Raw genomic sequence first — 23,848 nt, forward strand, 5'->3', positions numbered from 1 at the left:
TGTAGTTTTGTCTCCAAACATAACCAAGTAAATCTAAAAAGTAAATAAACCTACTCTTGAAGTTTTTTTGGAAAGACACTATGCATGTTACCTGCAGAACTTGACACGCTGTCCCCTGACTTGCTGACACATCCAAAACAAATGCTAGAGGGGTACCTGGACATGTAGGGCTGCTGAACAGGAATCAATATTTGACAAGTTAGAAGTGAGAATGTGTTGCAAAATTTTACATTTCCTGTGAATATAATCCGATTCATTGTATTTCCACATGTATTTTGTATCCAGTCTGTGTTAAGGCCATATATTTTGGCAAGCAGAGGTAGTTATGTTTGTCCTGGGCTAAAAAAAAGGGCCCTCCAATGGATGATTAGAGAAAAGTCAACTCAGACATTGAGTGAAGAAATTACTGCATGATATTAAACCATAAAATCAAATCATGAGTTAACGTATCAGTCTAATTTTTGTCTTCATTTATTCATTCAATCTTGGGGCTACTTTCTTACAACTAATCATTTATCAGTTAAATAGTGTGCTGAACTGAAGTAGTGTGTTTTCCAGTCATACCCAATGTATGCATGAATGAATGAATGAAATTTTATTTTCGTGTCTGGCTGCCTAAGGCAGCCCATCCCTCATGGGATTATTCAGACACATTTTAAACAAAACATTTTCCAGTGCCATCACACCAACATAAAATAGTAAACATGACATATACGCAAGCTGCAAGTAAAGATCAATAAAAATAAGTAAAACAAAATAAAATAAAAAGGACAATCTTTAGAGCCATGATCTATCTGTGTGCATAAGTTGCTTGCTTTCTTCTATTCCACGCTTTATCGATATAATTGGATATTGCAAATATATGATTATCAAATAACCATTTAATTATTTGGTTATCCTGGGACAGACCTACATGTGTTGATACTTTGTCAAAGAGTGTTTCTCTTAAGTCATTGTAAAATGGACAGTACAGCAGAAAGTGGTTCATTCTCTACTTCACCGAGCTCACATATAACATAATCTTTGATCTTCCTCAGTTCTAGTGTAGCGTCCTGTCTCAATATGTAGCGGTAATATCCCAAAGCGAAACTGAGCACACAGAGATCTTTGGCTCTTAGATAAATCACACATAACATATCTTTCACAATCATACATTTCTTTAAACAAACAAAATGTGCGTAATTTTGGTTTATGGTTAATTTCATCCAACCAATTACTTTTATATTTTGTCATAGCAAATTCTTTAAACACCCCCACATCCACTCTCTGTCTATGGCTATAGAGATGTTGAAGCCCATGCTCCTGAAGCAGATCATACATCTCTGACGCCCATTCTCTGCAATTCCAAAACTGTTAAGGAACCCCAGTATGCAGAAATACATAAATACACCAATGTTCCTTTTTTCCCTCGCCAAAATGTAGCATAATTTTGCAGCGTTATTTGGCCCCCTTCCCAACAAGATAGCATAACATGGCTGGTACCATTGGATACACATATAGTGTGTATTTTATATGATATCAGTGTCTTCACTATAGCTTTAAAACTGAGCCTGATACAGCAGGTTTTATTCACTAACATTAGTCTGCCTCACTTTTCACCATCAGCTCTGCCTGTCATACCTGCTGCTTCTTCACCTTTTTTTTTTTTGTCAGATATTTGTCAACTGCAGTGGCGATTGCTCTAAGACTGCAAGTGAAGCTCAGCTTACCCTAAAATGTCAGAAAATAAGTAGTCAAATACAGTACAGGCCAAAAGTTTGGACACACCTTCTCATTCAATGTGTTTTCTTTATTTTCATGACTATTTACATTGTAGATTCTCACTGAAGGCATCAAAACTATGAATGAACACATGTGGAGTTATGTACTTAACAAAAAAAGGTGAAATAACTGAAAACATGTTTTATATTCTAGTTTCTTCAAAATAGCCACCCTTTGCTCTGATTACTGCTTTGCACACTCTTGGCATTCTCTCCATGAGCTTCAAGAGGTAGTCACCTGAAATGGTTTCCACTTCACAGGTGTGCCTTATCAGGGTTAATTAGTGGAATTTCTTGCTTTATCAATGGGGTTGGGACCATCAGTTGTGTTGTGCAGAAGTCAGGTTAATACACAGCCGACAGCCCTATTGGACAACTGTTAAAATTCATATTATGGCAAGAACCAATCAGCTAACTAAAGAAAAACAAGTGGCCATCATTACTTTAAGAAATGAAGGTCAGTCAGTCCGGAAAATTGCAAAAACTTTAAATGTGTCCCCAAGTGGAATCGCAAAAACCATCAAGCGCTACAACGAAACTGGCACACATGAGGACCGACCCAGGAAAGGAAGACCAAGAGTCACCTCTGCTTCTGAGGATAAGTTCATCCGAGTCACCAGCCTCAGAAATCGCAAGTTAACAGCAGCTCAGATCAGAGACCAGATGAATGCCACACAGAGTTCTAGCAGCAGACCCATCTCTAGAACAACTGTTAAGAGGAGACTGCGCGAATCAGGCCTTCATGGTCAGACAGCTGCTAGGAAACCACTGCTAAGGAGAGGCAACAAGCAGAAGAGATTTGTTTGGGCCAAGAAACACAAGGAATGGACATTAGACCAGTGGAAATCTGTGCTTTGGTCTGATGAGTCCAAATTTGAGATCTTTGGTTCCAACCGCCGTGTCTTTGTGAGACGCAGAAAAGGTGAACGGATGGATTCCACATGCCTGGTTCCCACTGTGAAGCATGGAGGAGGAGGTGTGATGGTGTGGGGGTGTTTTGCTGGTGACACTGTTGGGGATTTATTCAAAATTGAAGGCACACTGAACCAGCATGGCTACCACAGCATCCTGCAGCGACATGCCATCCCATCCGGTTTGTGTTTAGTTGGACGATCATTTATTTTTCAACAGGACAATGACCCCAAACACACCTCCAGGCTGTGTAAGGGCTATTTGACCAAGAAGGAGAGTGATGGAGTGCTGCGGCAGATGACCTGGCCTCCACAGTCACCGGACCTGAACCCAATGGAGATGGTTTGGGGTGAGCTGGACCGCAGAGTGAAGGCAAAGGGGCCAACAAGTGCTAAACACCTCTGGGAACTCCTTCAAGACTGTTGGAAAACCATTTCAGGTGACTACCTCTTGAAGCTCATGGAGAGAATGCCAAGAGTGTGCAAAGCAGTAATCAGAGCAAAGGGTGGCTATTTTGAAGAAACTAGAATATAAAACATGTTTTCAGTTATTTCACCTTTTTTTGTTAAGTACATAACTCCACATGTGTTCATTCATAGTTTTGATGCCTTCAGTGAGAATCTACAATGTAAATAGTCATGAAAATAAAGAAAACACATTGAATGAGAAGGTGTGTCCAAACTTTTGGCCTGTACTGTATGTACTGTTGTGTTTACATTTCATTGACTAAATATGCGCTAGAACGCGTTCAACTTTTGTTCAGAATCAGCTACTTATCACAGGCCACTGACGCGACTTTCTTCTCATTTATTCCCGTAGCGTCACAGTGCATTAAACAGTGTCAAAGCTCAGGGTCCAAAGACTTCAATGGGGAAGCACAGAGTGGGTTGTTCCACTGCAGCAAAACTAGACAGTCATTGGATTAATGCTCGGTTTTGTCCCGCCCATCGGATGCTCAGTGTCTCTGGGGGTCTATGGGGCAGTGGGCTGGCCTCGGCTGGCCTGGACGCTGGGCTTCTGCATGATGATTGGATGATCTGTCTGAGGCTGAATCCCTTTTTGATTGACAGCGAAATGAGCGAATCAGCAATCTTGAAATATAAACCACCACCAGAGCATTTTTCAAGTTTCATTCCGTTGTTCCGAGTTGATCTGGAGACTTTTCCAATCCTCTTAGTGACTTTTTCTTTGTTAAAAACAATTAGCGACAAATCTAGCATCTTTTTCTGGTGTTATTGGAGACTGTACTCGTGTTTGGAAACTCTGACTTCTGTCGCTCTGCAGTTACTGTCCCCAACGAGCAGCGGGTGCTGCTGTGAGCCCCTCCACCATCCCAAAGCACTCACAGGCGGTCACACTAGCCTCGTGCAGCAGCCCCAGAGGGTAGAATTTACATATAAATAAACGGACACATTTTATGATGTAGGACGAAAATGAGCTTCCCCTCCTTGAAAGACCAGCAGCCGCCACTGGTCCACTGCCTTTCTGCTCCTTTCATTGCCTTGTTCTGTCTGTTCCCCGGGCCAGGGTCATCTGTACCCTTCGACTCCCCTGACGACATTTTTCCAACACTAAGTATCAAACAAAAGCCAGAGACTGTGTCTTATAAAGTGTAAAGACGGAGGGTAATGTTATCTCAGAGCCTTACCGTGCAAAGTTTCTCCTCCTCTGTGCCACTGCATCACTGTCTGTACCAAAGAGTAGCGTATATGTCAAGTGCTCTCACTTTGCAGCAAAATCTGGGGACCAAAATGTCCTCAGAAGATCACTGCACAGCACACTGACTAGCAGTAACAATGACTGCCCTACTTCAAGCAATCTCTGAGGGTTCTCCAACTGATGATTCAAATCTTTGACTTCCGAGGGGTGGCCCTATTGCATGCATGTCCGCTTTTAGGATTCTTTGAATATTTCCACCTGCACTTGCTGGACCTGGATCAGAATACTGTTCCTTCCTCAGGTTGTGTGTGTGAATGCATAGAGGTATGTGGAGGCCTCTGAAGCCACACAGACACAAACCCATGACTCAGGAAAGTCTCCCTGGCGGTTAGCCCCGTTCCCAAAGTTCATGAGAGGGATAAAAGAGGAAGACACCGGAAATAGCTTATCTATCCAACAGGGAGTCAAACAATGGCCCGGAGGAAGTCTGTCCTACGGAATCTCTCTTCTCATCAGACTCTGAAAATGTTGTACACAGTGTATGCGGTGACGATTCTCTGTGAATCGTGTACACACACAAAAACACAACAGACTGGACGTGCCGCTATGCACGTTCTTCACCCAGAGGAGAGATCAGAGAGAGTATCAGAGACTTAAATGGGATCTAAGAAGAAGATCTTAGGAAGGAAACATGACCAGGCATTAATGGACTCTGAAAGACCCGGGACAGTGTGTAACAGCATTAAATGTTCATTTTCATGTTGTTTCCTGTGGTTCTGTGACTTAATGGCTTTTTTCATGGCCTGTTCATGTTGTCAAGAGGCTATTAGCTCTCTTGCACAAATTGTGGGCACTTAAGCTCATTATGATTTGTGATATGGACTTGAGTCATTTGTAACGTCTGTCCTTTTTTGTCGTTGCCCAATTTTCTGTCCACAGAACATCGATGTGACCAACTTCAGCAGCAGTTGGAGTGATGGCCTGGCTTTCTGTGCCCTCTTGCACACGTATCTGCCCGCCCACATCCCATACCAGGAACTCATCAGTCAAGATAAGGTAGAAAACTACAGGAAAACTGTGTACACACTGAAGTGCTAATTTAACACCAGTCTTAATAGCCAGTCGGTCGGTGCCTTACCAGCAGGTAATAAGAGAAGCACATTAAACTAAGCGGAAATTAGTGTATTTATAGAAGAGACACACACACCGGCTCTTTAGTCACAGACATACCTCTGCAATGCCTGTATCCAAATCTCATTTTACTTGCATACCTGGATTATTGGTTATCACTGGGTCATGACTCACACGTACAGTACAGGCCAAAAGTTTGGACACACCTTCTCATTCAATGCATTTTCTTTATTTTCATGGCTATTTACATTGTAGATTCTCACTGAAGGCATCAAAACTATGAATGAACACATGTGGAGTTATGTACTTAACACAAAAAGGTGAAATAACTGAAAACATGTTTTATATTCTAGTTTCTTCAAAATAGCCACCCTTTGCTCTGATTACTGCTTTGCACACTCTTGGCATTCTCTCCATGAGCTTCAAGAGGTAGTCACCTGAAATGGTTTCCACTTCACAGGTGTGCCTTATCAGGGTTAATTAGTGGAATTTCTTGCTTTATCAATGGGGTTGGGACCATCAGTTGTGTTGTGCAGAAGTCAGGTTAATACACAGCCGACAGCCCTATTGGACAACTGTTAAAGTTCATATTATGGCAAGAACCAATCAGCTAACTAAAGAAAAACGAGTGGCCATCATTACTTTAAGAAATGAAGGTCAGTCAGTCCGGAAAATTGCAAAAACTTTAAATGTGTCCCCAAGTGGAGTCGCAAAAACCATCAAGCGCTACAACGAAACTGGCACACATGAGGACCGACCAGGAAAGGAAGACCAAGAGTCACCTCTGCTTCTGAGGATAAGTTCATCCGAGTCACCAGCCTCAGAAATCCCAAGTTAACAGCAGCTCAGATCAGAGACCAGATGAATGCCACACAGAGTTCTAGCAGCAGACCCATCTCTAGAACAACTGTTAAGAGGAGACTGCGCGAATCAGGCCTTCATGGTCAAATAGCTGCTAGGAAACCACTGCTAAGGAGAGGCAACAAACAGAAGAGATTTGTTTGGGCCAAGAAACACAAGGAATGGACATTAGACCAGTGGAAATCTGTGCTTTGGTCTGATGAGTCCAAATTTGAGATCTTTGGTTCCAACTGCCGTGTCTTTGTGAGAGAAAAGGTGAACGGATGGATTCCACATGCCTGGTTCCCACTGTGAAGCATGGAGGAGGAGGTGTGATGGTGTGGGGGTGTTTTGCTGGTGACACTGTTGGGGATTTATTCAAAATTGAAGGCACACTGAACCAGCATGGCTACCACAGCATCCTGCAGCGACATGCCATCCCATCCGGTTTGCGTTTAGTTGGACGATCATTTATTTTTCAACAGGACAATGACCCCAAACACACCTCCAGGCTGTGTAAGGGCTATTTGACCAAGAAGGAGAGTGATGGAGTGCTGCAGCAGATGACCTGGCCTCCACAGTCACCGGACCTGAACCCAATCGAGATGGTTTGGGGTGAGCTGGACCGCAGAGTGGAGGCAAAGGGGCCAACAAGTGCTAAACACCTCTGGGAACTCCTTCAAGACTGTTGGAAAACCATTTCAGGTGACTACCTCTTGAAGCTCATGGAGAGAATGCCAAGAGTGTGCAAAGCAGTAATCAGAGCAAAGGGTGGCTATTTTGAAGAAACTAGAATATAAAACATGTTTTCAGTTATTTCAGCTTTTTTTGTTAAGTACATAACTCCACATGTGTTCATTCATAGTTTTGATGCCTTCAGTGAGAATCTACAATGTAAATAGTCATGAAAATAAAGAAAACGCATTGAATGAGAAGGTGTGTCCAAACTTTTGGCCTGTACTGTACTTATACATCCATATGTGAGCAATTATGTGGCTTTGCACCAGAACAGTGAAATCGAAGTTTAGACACCACGTGTTAACATCCAAAGCATAGTTGCCTATAATGTTGTGCATTTGTCATGCATTTCTTACCCAAATATGGCATAAAAAGCATGATTTATATTTTGAATACTCCAAAACTTTCACCTCCTAATCTCACATTTAATACACTACACGTCTACTGTGCCAAACTGCAACCCCATAACAAGTATCTGTCCTGGTAGGAATCACAACTTAGGCCCCAATCAGACAGAGCGTCTGTTTCTAATAGTTTTCAGTGGGAGTGAGGCGTTTTGCTAGCTGCTTTTGTGTTGCTGAGCATCTTGTGTTTATCCACCTTATGCTTTTTGTGTTTTCGCCGGAGCGCTTTGAACACATCAGATGAATCAGATGAATGAAAGCCGGGCCTTCTGTGGTGTGATAACAAAACGTTTGCTGAGCACCATATGCGGTTTGTGTTAAGCTAAGATTTGGTCATTTTCAACTTAGTCTGAGGCAAGCTGCAAACATATCTGAACAAACTGTCGTCTCAACTACTAAAGTTTTACCAACAGTAATTAAGCCCAGTGACTGACACCAGATTGTCAAACTATCTGAGACCCATCCTAAGGCTGCTTTGAGACCTAGAGTTGTCTTGCTTTGGTCTGAATCAGGGACTAATTTGGTTACAAAGTTGTATAATTGTCTAGAGTTAGTTCGTGTTCTCACGGCAGCATTTACAAGTGGACCAGTTAAAATGACTTGCACAAGAAAGCTGCTCTTGATTGGTCAGAATTTCCATGAGAGAAAAATCCAGGAAGTAAACAAAACATTGAAGAAGAGTACACTTGCAAGATAAATGTGACACTTTCTAATGTCACAATGGAGGGACAACTACGCAGGTTGATTTTAGCGCTGCTCATCGTGGACTATATTGCTGTCATTGTTCATTTTAGTCAAACCATACAGTTTGAAAACGAGGCGCGGCTCCAACTAGAAAACAATGTTTTGATGCATTGGATGTGCTGAATGTGCATATTAAGGCAGTACAGGAGGAGGTGCACATTAATAATCCTCCAGGACTGTAACATGCTCATGTTTAACCCAAACAATGTGTCATGTGACTGCAGTTGGTTCAGATCGAGTTCGGAACACGTTCTCACCACAAACAAACCGCACCATAGTGGTTAAGGTGAGGACATACGATTCGGTGGTTTTAAAATAAATGCAGCAGGCTGTGAAAGGGCTCTGTCTGATCGAGGCAGGCGACAAAAGACAGTGTAGTGCTCCCAGTGTTTTGCAGGTTGCAAAAGGTGTTTGATCAAGGCCTTAAAAAGCTACTGTTTGGTTGGTGGCATCTTGCAAGTATTATGGGAGTTGCATTCAGTCATCAATGCTTGTGCTGTTGGCTAAAGTTAGTTGTTAGCTTAAGTTAGTTGCAGTGGACAACTCAGCAGTTTAGTGTGGAATTGAGGTTGAAAAACCACCATGAAAAAATGTTGTATGTTTGAAGAGAAAAGGAGGTTTCAAGAAAAATGGATGAGCTTGGGGCGAATACAATGATCTGCCTTGTTTGCAAACAGTAGAATTTGGTGCTCAAGGAATTAAATGACCAAGTTCATGGGAGAAGAACTCAAACGTAAGGTTTAAGAGTTTCAAGGAGACTGTCCAACAGTCAGTCTTCACCAATCTTGTCAAAAGTGCTGAAAGGACAGCAGTGGCTCAGTCCATAGGGACTTTAGTTGGGAACCGGATGATCGCTGGCTCAAGTCCCAGTCCAGAACAGATATGGAGTGTGGACTGGTAGGTTGAGAGGTGCCAATTTGCCTCCAGGGCACTGCCGAGGTACTTTTGAGCAAGGCACTGAACCCCTAACTACTCGGAGCGCCTGTCCATGGGCAGTCCCCTCACCCTGACATCTCTCCATTTAATGCATGTAAAGGTCTTGTTTGTGCATGTGTGTATTTCGGGCCTGCGTGTATATGACAGCCGTGTAAAAAAGTTGAATTATTAAAGTATACTCTTAACATTGACTTTGTTCCACCTGAATTGGAAGCAGGGTTGAAAGAATGTGAAGGAAAATGTTTAATTATGTTGGGTCAGTTATATAAGGAGGAGAACTGATGTCCCATGGGCAGCTTCAGCATAAACACAACCTCTCAGCCTATGGCTTATTTAGATAAGATATGACAAGAAGAACCGATGGATAACAGTTTGGATATCAAGGAAAAATGGGAATTGGAGATGATCATCGTAATTTCAGATAAAAACACTGAATTATCAAGCAGGGAGGGATATAAAATAACAAGTAGCCTCATTTGAAAGGAATTCGAATGGAAAGTTGAGATGAGATTTTTCAGGTCTCTTCGTGTTCAGCAAGCGGGGTGTGCCACTGTTCATCCCCTTTACTTAAGAAAAGGAACTATATATGGACATTGAGGAGATGCTGAAATCCGGCCCTCTAAGACATTTCTGCCTGCGTTGCGTCTCTGAACAGATGACTGCGCTGCACAATTGCTTGTGATTAAATGAACTAAGAAGAAGTTTAAAAAAAGAGCAGTGAGGTCACTCGCATGTACTTTACAGGGCATTGTGTACATGACACAGGGCCCCTAGAAGGTTACCGCAACAATGACTGGATGCTTTGCTGAAAAAATCCTTTCCTGTGTACAGCGTTGAGTTGACATGAGAAGGCAGTTGCATGTGGTTAGTGAGGTGAACTCTTCACAGCAGCTTGACAGCTCTGTTTGCCTCAAAGAAACTATAGCTCTTAACTTACTTGAAGCTGCAGTAAAATCCTCTCTGATAAGTGAGCGGAGCACTCAAACTGCAAGTTCAGCCTGGGGTCATCTGTATGTTCCCAGGGTCCTGTATCTCATGATATAAACTAATATTGTCAGAGATTGGAAAGGGCTAGCTTTATAGTTCAAACTGCAAAAGAACAAAGGGATATGGATGTTTCTGGGTCAGTCTGAATGGTAAAAATCTGTTGGGCCACTGTGGAAATATCAATATCTAAAGGACAATATCCTGGACAATTTTGAGGGCGTAGGTTTCAAGGAATATATCATCAGTCATCCCAGCCATCAAACCTTGAAAAAGTTACGACAGCATGGCGATGCAGTGGTTAGTATTGTCGCCTCACAGCAAGAGGGTTCCTGGTTCCTGTGTCAAGGGAGTCCTTCTGTATGGAGTTTGCATGTTCTCCCTGTGTCAGCGTGAGTTTTCTCCAGGTACTCCAGCTTCCTCCCACAGTCCAAAGACATGCAGGTTAATTGGTGACTCTAAATTGTCCGTAGGTGTGAATGTGAGTGTGAATGGTTGTCTGTCTCTATGTGTCAGCCCTGTGATAGTCTAGTGACCTGTCCAGGGTGTACCCGCCTCTCTCCCAGTGTCAGCTGGGATAGGCTCCAAAGTCTAGAGTATGTGACGTAGTGCATGAGCTGACTGTCATCTGGAGGTGAAGGGGATGGAGGATGGCGTGACATCCAAGTGAGACGCCTGCCAAGCTGCAGACAATTGTCCAAGACCGACAAACAACAAAACCAGATGTGATTTAGGGAGTCATTGCTGTGTTTCCTGCAACTTTTTAGGCACCAAACATGGGTGTCTTGCAGCAATCCATCGTTGTGTTTACAGTATGGATAGTGACACAAAAGGCAGATGTTTTTTTACAGAGACATTGCTTTTTTCTAGCAGGGATTGTGCTATGAAAACTGGGTATTGTAAGCAAAAACATTATCTTTTCTTCACCATAACCAAGTGTTTTTTCTGCATAAATATAACCACGTTAACCACCGCCTTATTGAAACATAAAGTTACAACATATTGTAATGTGTCTGTGGTTTCCAGGCACATACAATACCAACATTTTTTCTGGTGATTTGGTTGCATCAGTAGGCTCTAAGCCTGTGGGTGATTTTAACATTGTGAAATTGTGAACATTTTACTGAGGGAAAAACAAAAAATAATACCTTTTTAAACTCTCCTTAATGAGTCATACTAAGAGGATAATGAGCTGGGGTACACAGGACCCAGCAGATATGCTCCCATTCAGTACCCCCCCCCCCCCGAGTCAAACCTGCAGAATTGTGTCTCCAGAAAATACCGCACATAAAACCACAATAAGTTGTTTGTGGAAAATGTGAACCTGTGAACTGTGAAAAAAAACTGCTTATACAGCAAAGGTCTGAAAGATGCATGTTTTGCCAAAAGGCAAATAAACTTTCTGTAATGCTTTGAAACAATTTTGCCTGGAGTCGTTTTTTCCACCATTAAGCTGCACATTCCAGACCTCCTTTATGGAGCTGAAGACACTTTATAGGTGCGCCACATTGTCCACACAGCATTAAGAGACAGCCTGAAGATGAATTATGAATGTAGCATTTGTTCAGTCGCGCTGTACGTGATTCTGAGCACAGGCCAGCAGCTACTGTATAGCAAGGCGTCGACAGCTCTGTAATGTGGACATGCAGGTGGTATATCACTAACTGTACAAACAATATGGTTCCTCTCTGGGGACTGCAGGTCTTTCAGTCTGCTACGACAGTAAAACAATAGACAAACACCTCTGACCAGGCCTGACACATCCTATGTTATGTAGGTGTGTGTGCACAGTTGGTCGGTGTGAATGTGTAACATAGAGCTAATGACCAAGGCATCCCGCTGAATAATTCATCAGACGTGTGTTGGCTTTCATAACTCTTGCTGAGTGACTTTCCTTAAGGCTCAAACACCCAGTCTCCTCCCAGTATAATCTGTCCTTCCAATAATCCCAGTACTGCCTTCCTTCACCCTTTATCACATCATGTTTTTAAGAAAATAAGCTTAAAATTGGACTTATGTTTTAGGTGAAAGAGGGGAAATGTGGTCTTTCAAGTAGGCAGTCTACAACTGCAGAACTAATTATTAAGAATTCATAATTAATTAATTCATCATCCCAGCTGTGCTGATGTCTAGAGGCAGTTAAGATGACATTTTGAGTGCTTGTGAGAGTCACGATTTGCAACTCAAGGACGTGCACTCTTGGTTCAGAAGGCAGAAATATTAAACATCAGGTCGAGAGAGACTGAAACTTTCTATTAGCAGTCCTCACGTACTTACAGTTCGCCAGTATTCCAGAAAATTGACATCAAGGACATCATCTGCCAGTTTGATATGTCTGTTATATTGTTTCTCTTGTCTTCTCTTGTATGAGTGGGCTATGTACGTAAATATGAATTCGTACATTGTCTTGTTGAGTTTCGTTGTCGTTGTTTTTGGAAATGTTACAGCTGGGGTTGGCAGAAATCTGGAAAAGGAAAAGATAAGTCTGAAAATACATTCTCCTCCTGCAGCTCTCTCTGTCCTAAGCCCCTCTTACCAGACGACCATGGGCTTATGTACACGCTTCACGCAGTAACCCAGTGTTTCCCATACAGTAATTTAATGAATCTTATTTTATTGTAACATTGCATGCAGCTTCTTCGCTCAGCCCCTCTTTGTCCCGCTCTCTAACTGGTTATCAGACCACAAATGAGACAAGACTTAGCGAGCTATCCAGCCCCAGGTGTCTCTGTGGGCTGATGGCCAGTAGCATCGCTGCGTCTAATCTCTGTAGCTGCATAACAGAATCTGGATGCTGATCCAGCTCGGTATCAGGGCTGTCCAGACCCCCGGAGCTAGGGTTAAGGCTGGCTGGATTTGGGTTGCTGTGGCTGCTGACTGGGGTTCTGTCTTTGGAGCTGCTGCCTGTTCTCCTTCCGCTGAGGTGGTCTATAGCAACGGGGATTGAGCCGGAGGACACACCCTGTTTTGAGGCCCTCACTAATGTTAGATACATAAACTTGACCATGAAGCCGCAGCCATGAGCCTTTACCAACATTTTCTCTCCATCTCTGAAATGGCTTCCTGATATTGGCATGTGTTTCTTTGCTATTTTAGACTCTCTTTTCGATAAGTCTGCCTTCCTTTTTTGGGATGCTTTGCAGTGTAGGCAGTTATTGCCGATGCTGGAACTTTCTCTGTAGGATCTCCCTCCATTGAATCAGGGTTCACTGAAGGGACTTGCATGCATTTGCATTTGTAGAACAGCCAATAGGAACACCCTCTCTTTGAAATGACCTGTGATTGTGCAAAGTCTCCCATCGCAGCCTAGATTTTCTAAAAACCTGAAAACAGAACCAAGAGAAGGTGCAAAAGTCTGGTTTTCTCTCAGTCCACTTGAATTACAATATGTTCAAAGCTTATAGTGGGATTTTTGCCCAGTGAAGCTAAACTTAAACTGCCAACCCCAACTTTAACTCAGGGTATGCATTCAACAACTATACCTCTCTCTCTAGAAAAAGTATGGTATTGTTAATTTTCTGTCTTTTTTAATGTGACTTGTACTTTTATTTTATTTTTTATTGACTGATTGATTTTATTTTATTTTATTTTATTTTATTTTATTTTATTTATTTATTTATTTAAAGATTGTTTTTTTGGGCTTTTGCACCTTTAATGGACAGAACAGAGTGAAGAGTGTGAAGTGGGGAGAGAGACAGAGTGGGGGGACGACATGCAGCAAAGGGTTGCAAGCCGGAGTCGCACTTGCGACCGCTGCAGCGAGGCATCACCTCTATACATGGGGCGCCAGCACTATCCACTAAGCTACCGACGCCCCATTGATTTTATTTTTTTAATTTGATTCTTTTGTATCACTTTCATCATCTCTCTCTCTCTTATTTCAAATGTATCTTTATTTATTTTTATTTCTACTTTGTATTTTTTTTATGTCTATGACTTATTCATTCATTTATTTATGTAGCTTACTTTTTTTTTATTAATTTTTATTATCAGTATTACTACCTCTCTATCTCTCTATGATGTATTGGTATTTACCTTATTTACCTTTATGTATATTTACAAGACATGGGCATTGTAACGTTGACACTGAACAACTGATTCATTTATGCCTTGAAATTTTCAAAAAGCAAAATTGGGGGGAAGAAAAAAAACAAACGGAATATACAAGGTTATTTTTTATACCATTTTTGAGTTTTGATTAATTAATTTGAGTAATTCAGTACACAGTATAGCTTTACACATGTTAAATAAACAGGAGATAATATACTTTAAGATGCTCATGCAGACAAGCTAAGCCTCACATGCTGTCTGTTTTAGACTTTCTCTTGGGTGCTTGTAGGGTTTATAAATATATTTGTGAGCTTCTTGTTACCGTTTGAACCTCCATGTGTGATGCTGCAGGATGATGGGTGCAGGGAGTTTCACAGTGGTTTCACAATGGTTTGTTTTTCTTCAGGTCCGGAATCTGACCTTAGCTTTCCAGGCTGCTGAGAGCATTGGGATCAAACCCTCCCTGGTGAGTCGAGTTGCCTCAGACCTCACATACTCACACACACACTTAGATAACACAGAGGGAACCTTTGATTAGACGAACTGGACACAGTACACTTTGTCTGACGATTTTTCCTCCTGACTGTCTTGAGCTTAACTGTGTCATATCAGTTATCGTTCACTTTCTGCCTGGATTGCCTCAAGCCGGCACTCCAGCACTGCACTCTGGAAATGTACGACACTTTGCATCAAGAGAAAAACTAATCTTATGCATAATTCAGATAGAATTTGACTTAGTTGCTTTGTGAAAACATTAGCAGCTCTCGTCAGCAATGCCTGAGTAACAACCAGCTGCTCCAGTGAAATATTTAGAATGAGCACTACGTGTTTTGTCATGAAGTAAACAGAGTCACTTCCATATTTATATCTAGTGAAGCACTGCAGTGTGCTTATGGTAGCAAATGTGGAGTAAATGCTTCATCTCTTTCAGGAATAGTTTCAACATTTTGGCACATGGTCTTCTGATTTCTAATCATTATAAAACGTTTATAGATTCTGACTCATTTGTCTTGTTTAAATCACTGCTCACTTCACTGCCGTCACAGAGCTGTTGTTCATACAGAGACATCCTCATTACACAGACACTAAAAGCCTTTGTTTTATACTGTCATGCTTTTTTCCCCCTTCTCATTCAAACACATATTACTGGCTGTAAGATTGTTGACACTGTAAACAGTTTAATGCCGACCAGCTCAAGTGAAATCCTCACGCCCACAACTTCCAGAGCAATTTGACTTTAGAAGAATAATCTGCTGCAGCCAGTGGAAATTAGGTTTTTTTCCCCAGACACATGGATGGATTACTGAATGCATCTACCAACATTTTCAGAACAAAACAGAACAGGCTGCAGTGAGAGTCTCTCACCATGGGATATTTAAAAATAGCGGGTTTGTGCATTTAGTCCTTCTCAGTCCAGTGCAGCCAGCCATAGCCCACAAGAATGACCCTCTGCAATGCTTTTTTTCCTCCAAGTGAGGATTATAATATATGCAGTTCACGTAATCAAGAGAGACGAACAAACAACAACCAGTCAAACAAACGGACAAATTTAAGGTGTGCTGATGGATTCACGTCGTCAACTCATGCATTGAGTAACATTACAAGTTAATGTTCCACCTTAAAAGTCACCAGCAGTTGGCCCAGTGAATTGAGTTTTTTTCCCAAACTACAGCTGCTGTAAGAGGCAGCAAAACATCCTTTATTTTTATAGTTATAGCTTAGAAATGTGAAACTCGCTCCGGTATGAACAGTGGTTACATGAGCCTGAAAACCAGCCACAACTCAGCCCTGAGCAGAATGACTGTCCTCTATTGACCAATCAGACTGCAGTGTTCACAGCTCCACCTTTTAGTACCAGATCTGTGTGCTAGGTACCCCAACAGAGGGGGACCAAAAATCAGGAGTGTGCAGAACGGTTCCATTGGTACCATCCACAACTTTTGGCAGTGGAAATGGAAAAAATGCGTACCGTACTGAACCGCACCGCACCGTACCGCTTGGTGGAAATAGGGCCAACATGACCACAAAGAGATGCAAAGAGACACAAAAAAGGCAAAACCACCAAAAAGTCTGTGTGTTTTGCTCTTATGTAGGAGAGGTGGTGGGCCTTTTGGCACATCTGTGCCCAGGGGCCCATTGTCTCATAATCAGCCTATGCTCACACCAGTGGCGGCTGCTGGTCTTTCAAACAGGGGAAGCTCACTTTAAGTTTACATCATGAAATATGTCGTATTGTAGCGAGGCAGTAACTTATAAAAGGAACATTTAATTGAAGCCATTTTTCAACCACACTCATGCCACAGAACCACAGCAAAACAAACCTCAAAGATTTTCGGAACTCCGGACGGCACTCTGTCAGAAGATTCCACTCGCAAATATCCGCATGGGAGCTCGAAATGCAATGATGCCGATATGTATTTTAAAAGAGCTGTCAATCACAAAGGGGTTCAACCTTTAGACAGTTCCTCCAATCATCATGCATACACCAAGCCTCCTCTCCCGCCTACCGCACCATTAGGTCCCGGGGAAGCTGAGCCTCCCTGGAAGTGACGATTTTGTCGCATTTATCCAATGACCGTCTCGGTTTGCTGCATGAAAAAAACCTGCTCAGCGCTGTCTCATAGGAATGCTTGGAGGCTCCGCGTCCACCGTGCTGACACAAGAATGTATGACAGGGAGGTCACGTTTGAAATCTGGTGATAAACAGCTGACGTTTGAACATCATAGTCATGATGTGAAATGCATCCTAGCGCACGTTTAATGCAATGTAAAGTCTTACTTTAATGTAAATTCAATAGTGCATATTTGATCATTTCTTCTATATGAAATTTTAGGGGAAGTTCAGCCTCCCTTGTTGTCTCAGAGCAATCGCCCCTGGCTCACACCTATGTTTTCTAGGTGCTGAACATACTGTTCTGTTAACACTTTTACTTTCTTCTAAATATATTAGAAGTGATTGCAGAGTATCTGAGACGGTTAAACTAATGTGGCCTCTGTCCAGCCCTGCTTTACATCTGTGCATGACTTCTTGCTATGTTCTGCTTTCCTGATGACAGCACCATGTTTTGAGGAGCGTGATAAATCAGATGAATATTTGTTGGATATCTGTTCTTTCTGAAGTCCAGCCAAAATAAGTGCTCTGAGAAAACACAAATCAGTCAAATAGCTCCTTCGCTTTATATGTGGAAGAGCCAGCTGGACGTCAGCGAGGAAGTAAAATAGGCCCAAATGTTTCACTGAGACCAAAGTCCATTTTACTTTGTCTTATTAAATGTCCATTACGTGCCTGTGGATACGGGAATTATGTTCCCATGCTGGTGACTTCCAACTTTTCAACTGTTACTTTCTCTGTTATATAAACACAACAATCAGATGGTCAGCCCAGAGAAAGCAGCTGATCACCCTCCCGTAAGGGGGTTGAGACATCCTGGAAGTTACTGTTATTGCAGTGAAGCTTCTGTATAAGTCTGAGCTCAGGGAAACTGTTGTGACGCAACTCGACGGTGTCATGTGAAAGCCTGGTTCAACGTCTGACTCATCACTCTGGGCTCCGATTTGTGTCCAAGCAGCTGACTATATCCTATATTGAGAAACAGATACTGAGTGTCATAATAATGCAATAATGTAGATTACAGTATCATAAAAGAATACTTCAACCCCAAGTGACCATTTGTTCATCTCAACCCCTGTTACGAAAACTTTTTCTTACATGCCTCCACAGAGAAGGAAGAATCCAAAAAATCTTGATGAACCGTAGTGAACGGTGGTCATGTTTAATAACAGCAAAACTACATCAAACATATGTTTATAAATTTTCATATTCAATTCAGTTTTATTTATAAAGCAAATCACAGTCTGCCTCAGAGGGTTTTACAGCATACGTCATCCCTCTGACCTCGGACCCTCACAGCGGATAAAGAAAAACTCCCCAAAAAATCCCTTTAACAGGGAAAAAATGGTAGGAACCTTGGGAATAGCAACTTGGGAGGGGGACACCTAAATTAATAAGTCCAATTATTTCCATGACCTAGAAAAGATCAATCAAGATTTGTGAACATGAGCCACTCACTCTCAAAGCCAGAAACCAGAGAGGTAAGTCTCAAACTTGTGATGTCATAGAGTATAAAGTCTGGAGCTGCTCCATAGACAAGGAATGGGAGATGGAGTTTTTGGACCCACAGAATGTTTGTTTGATTTGTGTTCTGTTGTGGTGTTCTGAAATGTCCCCATAGACTCAGACCACTCCTCTGGGTGCTCAGTGTCGTCTAGAACTGTGGCTCCCCACTGGTCCACCCACAGGGTCCAGATTTCTCCCCAGTCATGAGTCCAAGGTCCACACAGCTTAATATGTTCGGTGTCATACTTGGTTTGGCCATGTCGCTAGTTTACTGTCTCTCTGAAGTATCTGTCCGTTAGTCATTCACTCCACAGCAGGAAACAGCACTTCAAAATAAAAGCTCTGTGTTGGAAATTCACTGTACTTAAAAATAAATTGTGTTTTTTACAGACTTGATGTTTGTGCATCACTCGTGGTCCAGTTGGGAACCACTGATCTGGAACATCTTTCCCAATTCATTGTCTATGGAGCAGCTCCAGACATTATACCCTATGACATCACATATTTGAGTTTGAGCACTCTAGTTTTTGGATTTGGGAGAGAGTTGTTCATGTTTATTGATATTTTTGGACTGTTACACCATAGGAATAACATGTATGAATGTAGAAAATGTGCACAGTTCCCCTTTAATCACGCTCTCTTCAAAGCCAGACACCATTGACAAAGACAATAATGTTAGATTGATCAGCACAGGAGCTGCTGGTCTGCAACCGCCTTGATCTGTTAGTGCATGGGTAGGCAACGTGCGACTCACATGAGCCTCTCTCCTGTGGCTCCCTGGGGCTCTAAAAAAATCATATGGAACTGAATTTTTATTTATAATTGCTGTAAGCCTAAAGTAATTCTTACATTCTCTATTGTAAAAATGTGTAGCCTAGACACAGAATTACAAACAACATTTAATATTTTGTCAAGAAAATCTACAGCCTTTTCCTCTAAATGTTTCTCCTGTCTTGTCTAAATGAACCTCCGTAGTGGTGACTAGTCTTGAATCTCCCTAGCGAGGCTAGCTATGGACTGTGGAGTCTGGGAGGAAAATAGATAATAATGTGTGGACAGATTAATTTGCTTTCACCACCACCTCTTACCAAATGTTCACAAATAGCGTCCTGCCAACGAGCCACCTTGTGCTAAAACATATTAATGAATGAATGCTCGTTTAGACCTATTAGTAATGTTGAAAGGCTTTTTTATACGCAATAGTCTGAGTTACCTTCATAATAAGACTCAAATTTTTGTTAGAAAATGGGTCTTTTGATAGTAGAGGTTGCTGACCCCTGGGTAAGTTAGTTTGTGTTACCGAGTGACCTTGGTGGTTTGAAGGATTAGTTCAGATTCACCAAAGTCCCACAATAGCATAAACTAACTAACAAGTTACCTGAGGCATTGTTAGACCAGCAGCTCCTTGTTCAGCAAAGTTAACTCACACTCTCACAAAAATATTAGTATCAGAATATACTTACAGTACCCAAATTAAAAGTACTCATAATGCAGAACGGTCCGTTTCAGAATAATATATACTTTATCACTGGAATATAATTATTAATGCATTAATTTGTTCATCACTTTAGTGTTGCAGCTGGTAAAGGTAAAGCTCATTGTAATTATTTTATATGGTGAATGAATGAATGGACTTTATTTATATAGCATCGTTCATGCACAGAATGCAGCATAAAGTGCTTTACAAATCAGCAGCAGAGACAGACAGTAAACAGATAAAACCTTACAATTATACACTACTCAATCAAGGAGAAATGAGAAGAATAAATAAATTAATCAATCAATAATCAAATCAAATAATAAAAAATACATATTATGAATATTAACACAGGAAGCTGCTAGTCATAGGTTATATTAAAAAGATATGTTTTCGGTCATTGTTTAAAACTTTCCACTGAGCCAGCAAGTCTAATATTTAAAGGCAGGGTGTTCTGTATTTTTTGGGCGTAGCAGCTAACAGAAGCATCCCCAAAGGTTTTTGTAGTGACATTAGGAACAGTTAAAGAACAGCTGTGGCGGATCTCAGGGTTCGTCAAGGGATATAAGGTGATGGGGAATCTGTTAAATATGAGGGGACGGAGCCTTTAAGAGCCTCAAAAACCAGAAAAAGGATTTTAAAATCAATTTTAAAAGATACTGGGAGCCAGTTTAGGTTATGTAGAACAGGAGTTATATGGTCTTTTTTTTTGTTTTTTGTTAAAATCCTGGCAGCAGTTTTCGGTAGGCCAGTGTGAAGAGCGTGACAATAGTGAAGACAACTGGAAACAAAAGCACAGATAAGCTTCTCAGCATCTCACTAGCTCAGTAGCAGTCGTACCTTGGCTTTATTGTGTAAAGTTGTTGTCAGTGATTTAAAATGAGCTTTAAAATTGAGATCAGAATCTAAAATGTCCCTGGGGTTTCCTACTTGAGGTAACACATCATAATAATTTACTTGTTTATTTATATTTTGTATTCATGATCTCAAACTATGGAGTAGAAGTCTACAGTAGCATGAAATGGAAGTATTAAAGTAAAGTACAAGAACCTCAAAACTGTACTTAAATGTTCTTAGTTAAATTTTACCACTCAATGTGACAGTAATGTAAAACACACATGGACATAAAATAGAAAGTATTTAAATAAGAAACCCATCAAGAAATAAAAATGTTATTTTCACACTGAAGTGTCGTATCTTGGCATCGTTGCATGTTAGTTCTGATTGTGCTAATGGGGATGCTGTTGTTCTGGCATTTAGCAGACGCTCCTGTGAAGAGTGACTTCATAATAATGCTGCTCACCGTTAATGGTTGCCCTTTTACGACCACACGTGGAGTCCTTGCAGAATACATAAATATTAAGGAAGCTGGGTTTTATCTCCACACCACTCTGACTGGCCTGACAGTGGTGCTGTTTGTAAAGCTCAGAATTATTACAATCAAAACACCATAACTCTAAACACTCCTTGTTGTTTTTGTTCCAAACAGGACATGGAGGAGGTGATGAAGACAGACAGGCCGGACTGGCAGAGCGTCATGCAGTACGTCTCTCAGATCTACAAGTACTTTGAGACCTAACCAGCTTGAGAGAGATGAATCGGAGGCACTGCAGCACTTTTTCTGTCAGCACTACATTCACCTTCCAGACAGACGTAACGCTGCCAGCGTAACCTTCCTCCTGCTCACTGTTGGACACTTAACACACAACTGAGGAAGTCTCCATTCTTGGGAGATTTGAAACAATCACAGAGTTGCTGTTTTCTCATTTTTTAACGGGACGCTACAGTGAGCACTGAGGCTCAAATTTACAAAGACTGTACTGCAAGAAACAATAACTTGTTCAATTTTACCAGCTTAAAACATCATCTGAGCATCGGATTCACAGGCAGGGGACAGCTGAGCTGGTTTGATTATTTTTTAACTCCCTCTATACTGACTTTGAAAGAACTGACAAAAATACATACTGTAATAGATTCTGGGTAACACTTTACTTGAAGGTATCTACATAAGGGTGACATATGTCATAACTATGACATGACACTGTCATGAACTTGTCATAAACATTATGTACATGTCATAAACGTTTATGACTGCTGTCATTAAGTGTCATTTGGTTTTTGTAATGACAAGTTGACATTGTTTGGGTTGTTTTGATTATGACAACTTGACATTAATCAAAGTGACATTACCAGAAGTTGTCTTTGTCATGACAAGTTGACATTAATTTGTTTAGGATGTCCTTATAATGACAACTTGACATTAACAAGAAATGCACCTCTTTTTGTGTTTATGACAAGGTGACATAATGATTGATACAAAGATGATACATCTTCTGGTAATGTCATCCTGGTTAATGTCAAGTTGTCATGTCAAGGACATCCCAAACAAATTTAATGTCAACTTGTCATGACAAAGACAACTTCTGGTAATGTCACTTTAATTAATGTCAAGTTGTCATAATCAAGACAACCCAAACAATGTCATTACAAAAACCGAATGACACTTTTATGACATATATATAATGTTCATGACAAGTTCATGACAGTGTCATGTCATAGTTATGTAGATAACTTCAAGTAAAGTGTTACCAGATTTTGTCACAAACTGGCTGTCAGTACAGAAGATATTTTTCCATTATATGCTAATTATCAGTGTTGTTTGTGAATCCAGTGCTCTGGTTCTTATGGAAGCCCATATCTGCCAATGTGATGGATAAAAAAAACAGATCCTGTGAGTCACTACAGTGAGAACATTTCTTGAAATAATGACTTTGTATCTCAAAATACTGAGTTGTTATAAGAAAAACGACAAGTTAGTATCTCAGTTAGGGCTGCCCACGACTATGAATTTTCCCAGTCGACCAATAGTCATCATTTAGGGCAATTAGTTGACTACTTGTATCGCACTGCTTGGTGGAAACAGGGCTTTAGCAACCACTCAAAGTGCTTTACAACACATGCACCATTCACCCACACATCCATACACCATACATACAGTTTTCTAATAATAACTTACAGTATCTTTTTTTATTTTTAATCACATTGGCAGTAATGGGCTCCCGTTGGTTCTGGTCATTTTCAAATGTGCCAAATCTTCCAAGACACAGCATATACCAGACTATCTATGCATGGTCAAAGTGTAACCCTCTGTCTGAGCTCGCAGCGTGACGTCTTTTTTCACTGAACATTTTGTTTCGTTTGCTGAAATGTTGCTTTAAAGAATCTGTCACTTCTCACACCGAGTGCTTATCGTGAACGAGCTGGAGTTGTACTTTGCAGAGCAGAGAGTGTTTTGAACTGACAGCTTTGAGTTGAACTGAAGCCTTTTATATTTTCCACTTAAGAATAGAGATGAGACAAACCCTACGCTGCCATCTGTGATGCGACACTAAAACATGATTTAACACTACGAGAGTTGCTGAATAGTTTTGTAGAAATATTTTTATGAAGACAGATTGATCTCTATGTTTGCGTTGTTTACAGCACTAAGGACCGGCTGAATCAAACCATTGTGCACTGTTTTTCACGTTTTTCCATCGAGACTCTCTCAACAACTATGGTACTGCAGCTGCTTTGCAAAATCTACATATTCCGCATGCCATGTTTAAATAATGACGGAGAGGATGACCTTTACGTGTAAGAGGTTTAGGCACAACACTTTCTCTGTGGTATGATTTAGACAAGCCTCCATTTGCAGATGCCCTTATGTTTTGGAAGATAAAAGTGTTATTTATTGATTTACAAGACGTGTATCCTGAAAAGTGAGAATGGACAGAAGTGTGTGCAGTTTTCTATATACTGATGTCAGATCTGGAAGCCTGTTGGATGGATATTGCCCAATAAAGGATTGTCAAGTTTTATATTCAATCATTCACTTTTTAAAAATGATTCTTCAAGTTATGTGACTCCAAGGTGACGCAGTCTTTGTCCGTGAAAGCACCAGCTCCGTGTGTTGCTCTACTTAAAATGCTTTTCCTCTGTGCCCAGCTCTGTGCCAGGGTTGTGAAACATTTGGGCATTGTGGGAACACTGAATGGAAAAGAGTAGCCTGCTTGTCACATCACACCTTTGCTGCTTAAGCACATTTGAGTAGCAG

At 41.2% G+C, this 23,848-nt stretch overlaps 1 protein-coding gene across 3 annotated transcripts in view; it reads left to right on the forward strand.

The window, feature by feature from the left end:
* specc1 (sperm antigen with calponin homology and coiled-coil domains 1) overlaps positions 1 to 23,619 on the forward strand; it is a 151,817-nt gene extending 128,198 nt beyond the window's left edge. For all 3 annotated transcript variants that reach the window (XM_049592035.1, XM_049592036.1, XM_049592037.1), the window contains 3 exons: positions 5,271 to 5,387; positions 14,565 to 14,624; positions 21,242 to 23,619. In XM_049592035.1, coding sequence (XP_049447992.1) covers positions 5,271 to 5,387; positions 14,565 to 14,624; positions 21,242 to 21,331 — 267 coding nt within the window. In that variant the 3' untranslated portion in view covers positions 21,332 to 23,619. The remainder of the gene's footprint in view (positions 1 to 5,270; positions 5,388 to 14,564; positions 14,625 to 21,241) is intronic.
* The last annotated feature ends 229 nt before the right edge of the window (positions 23,620 to 23,848 follow it).

Source organism: Epinephelus fuscoguttatus, linkage group LG12 (genome assembly GCF_011397635.1).
Source record: "Epinephelus fuscoguttatus linkage group LG12, E.fuscoguttatus.final_Chr_v1".
NCBI lineage: Eukaryota > Metazoa > Chordata > Actinopteri > Perciformes > Serranidae > Epinephelus > Epinephelus fuscoguttatus.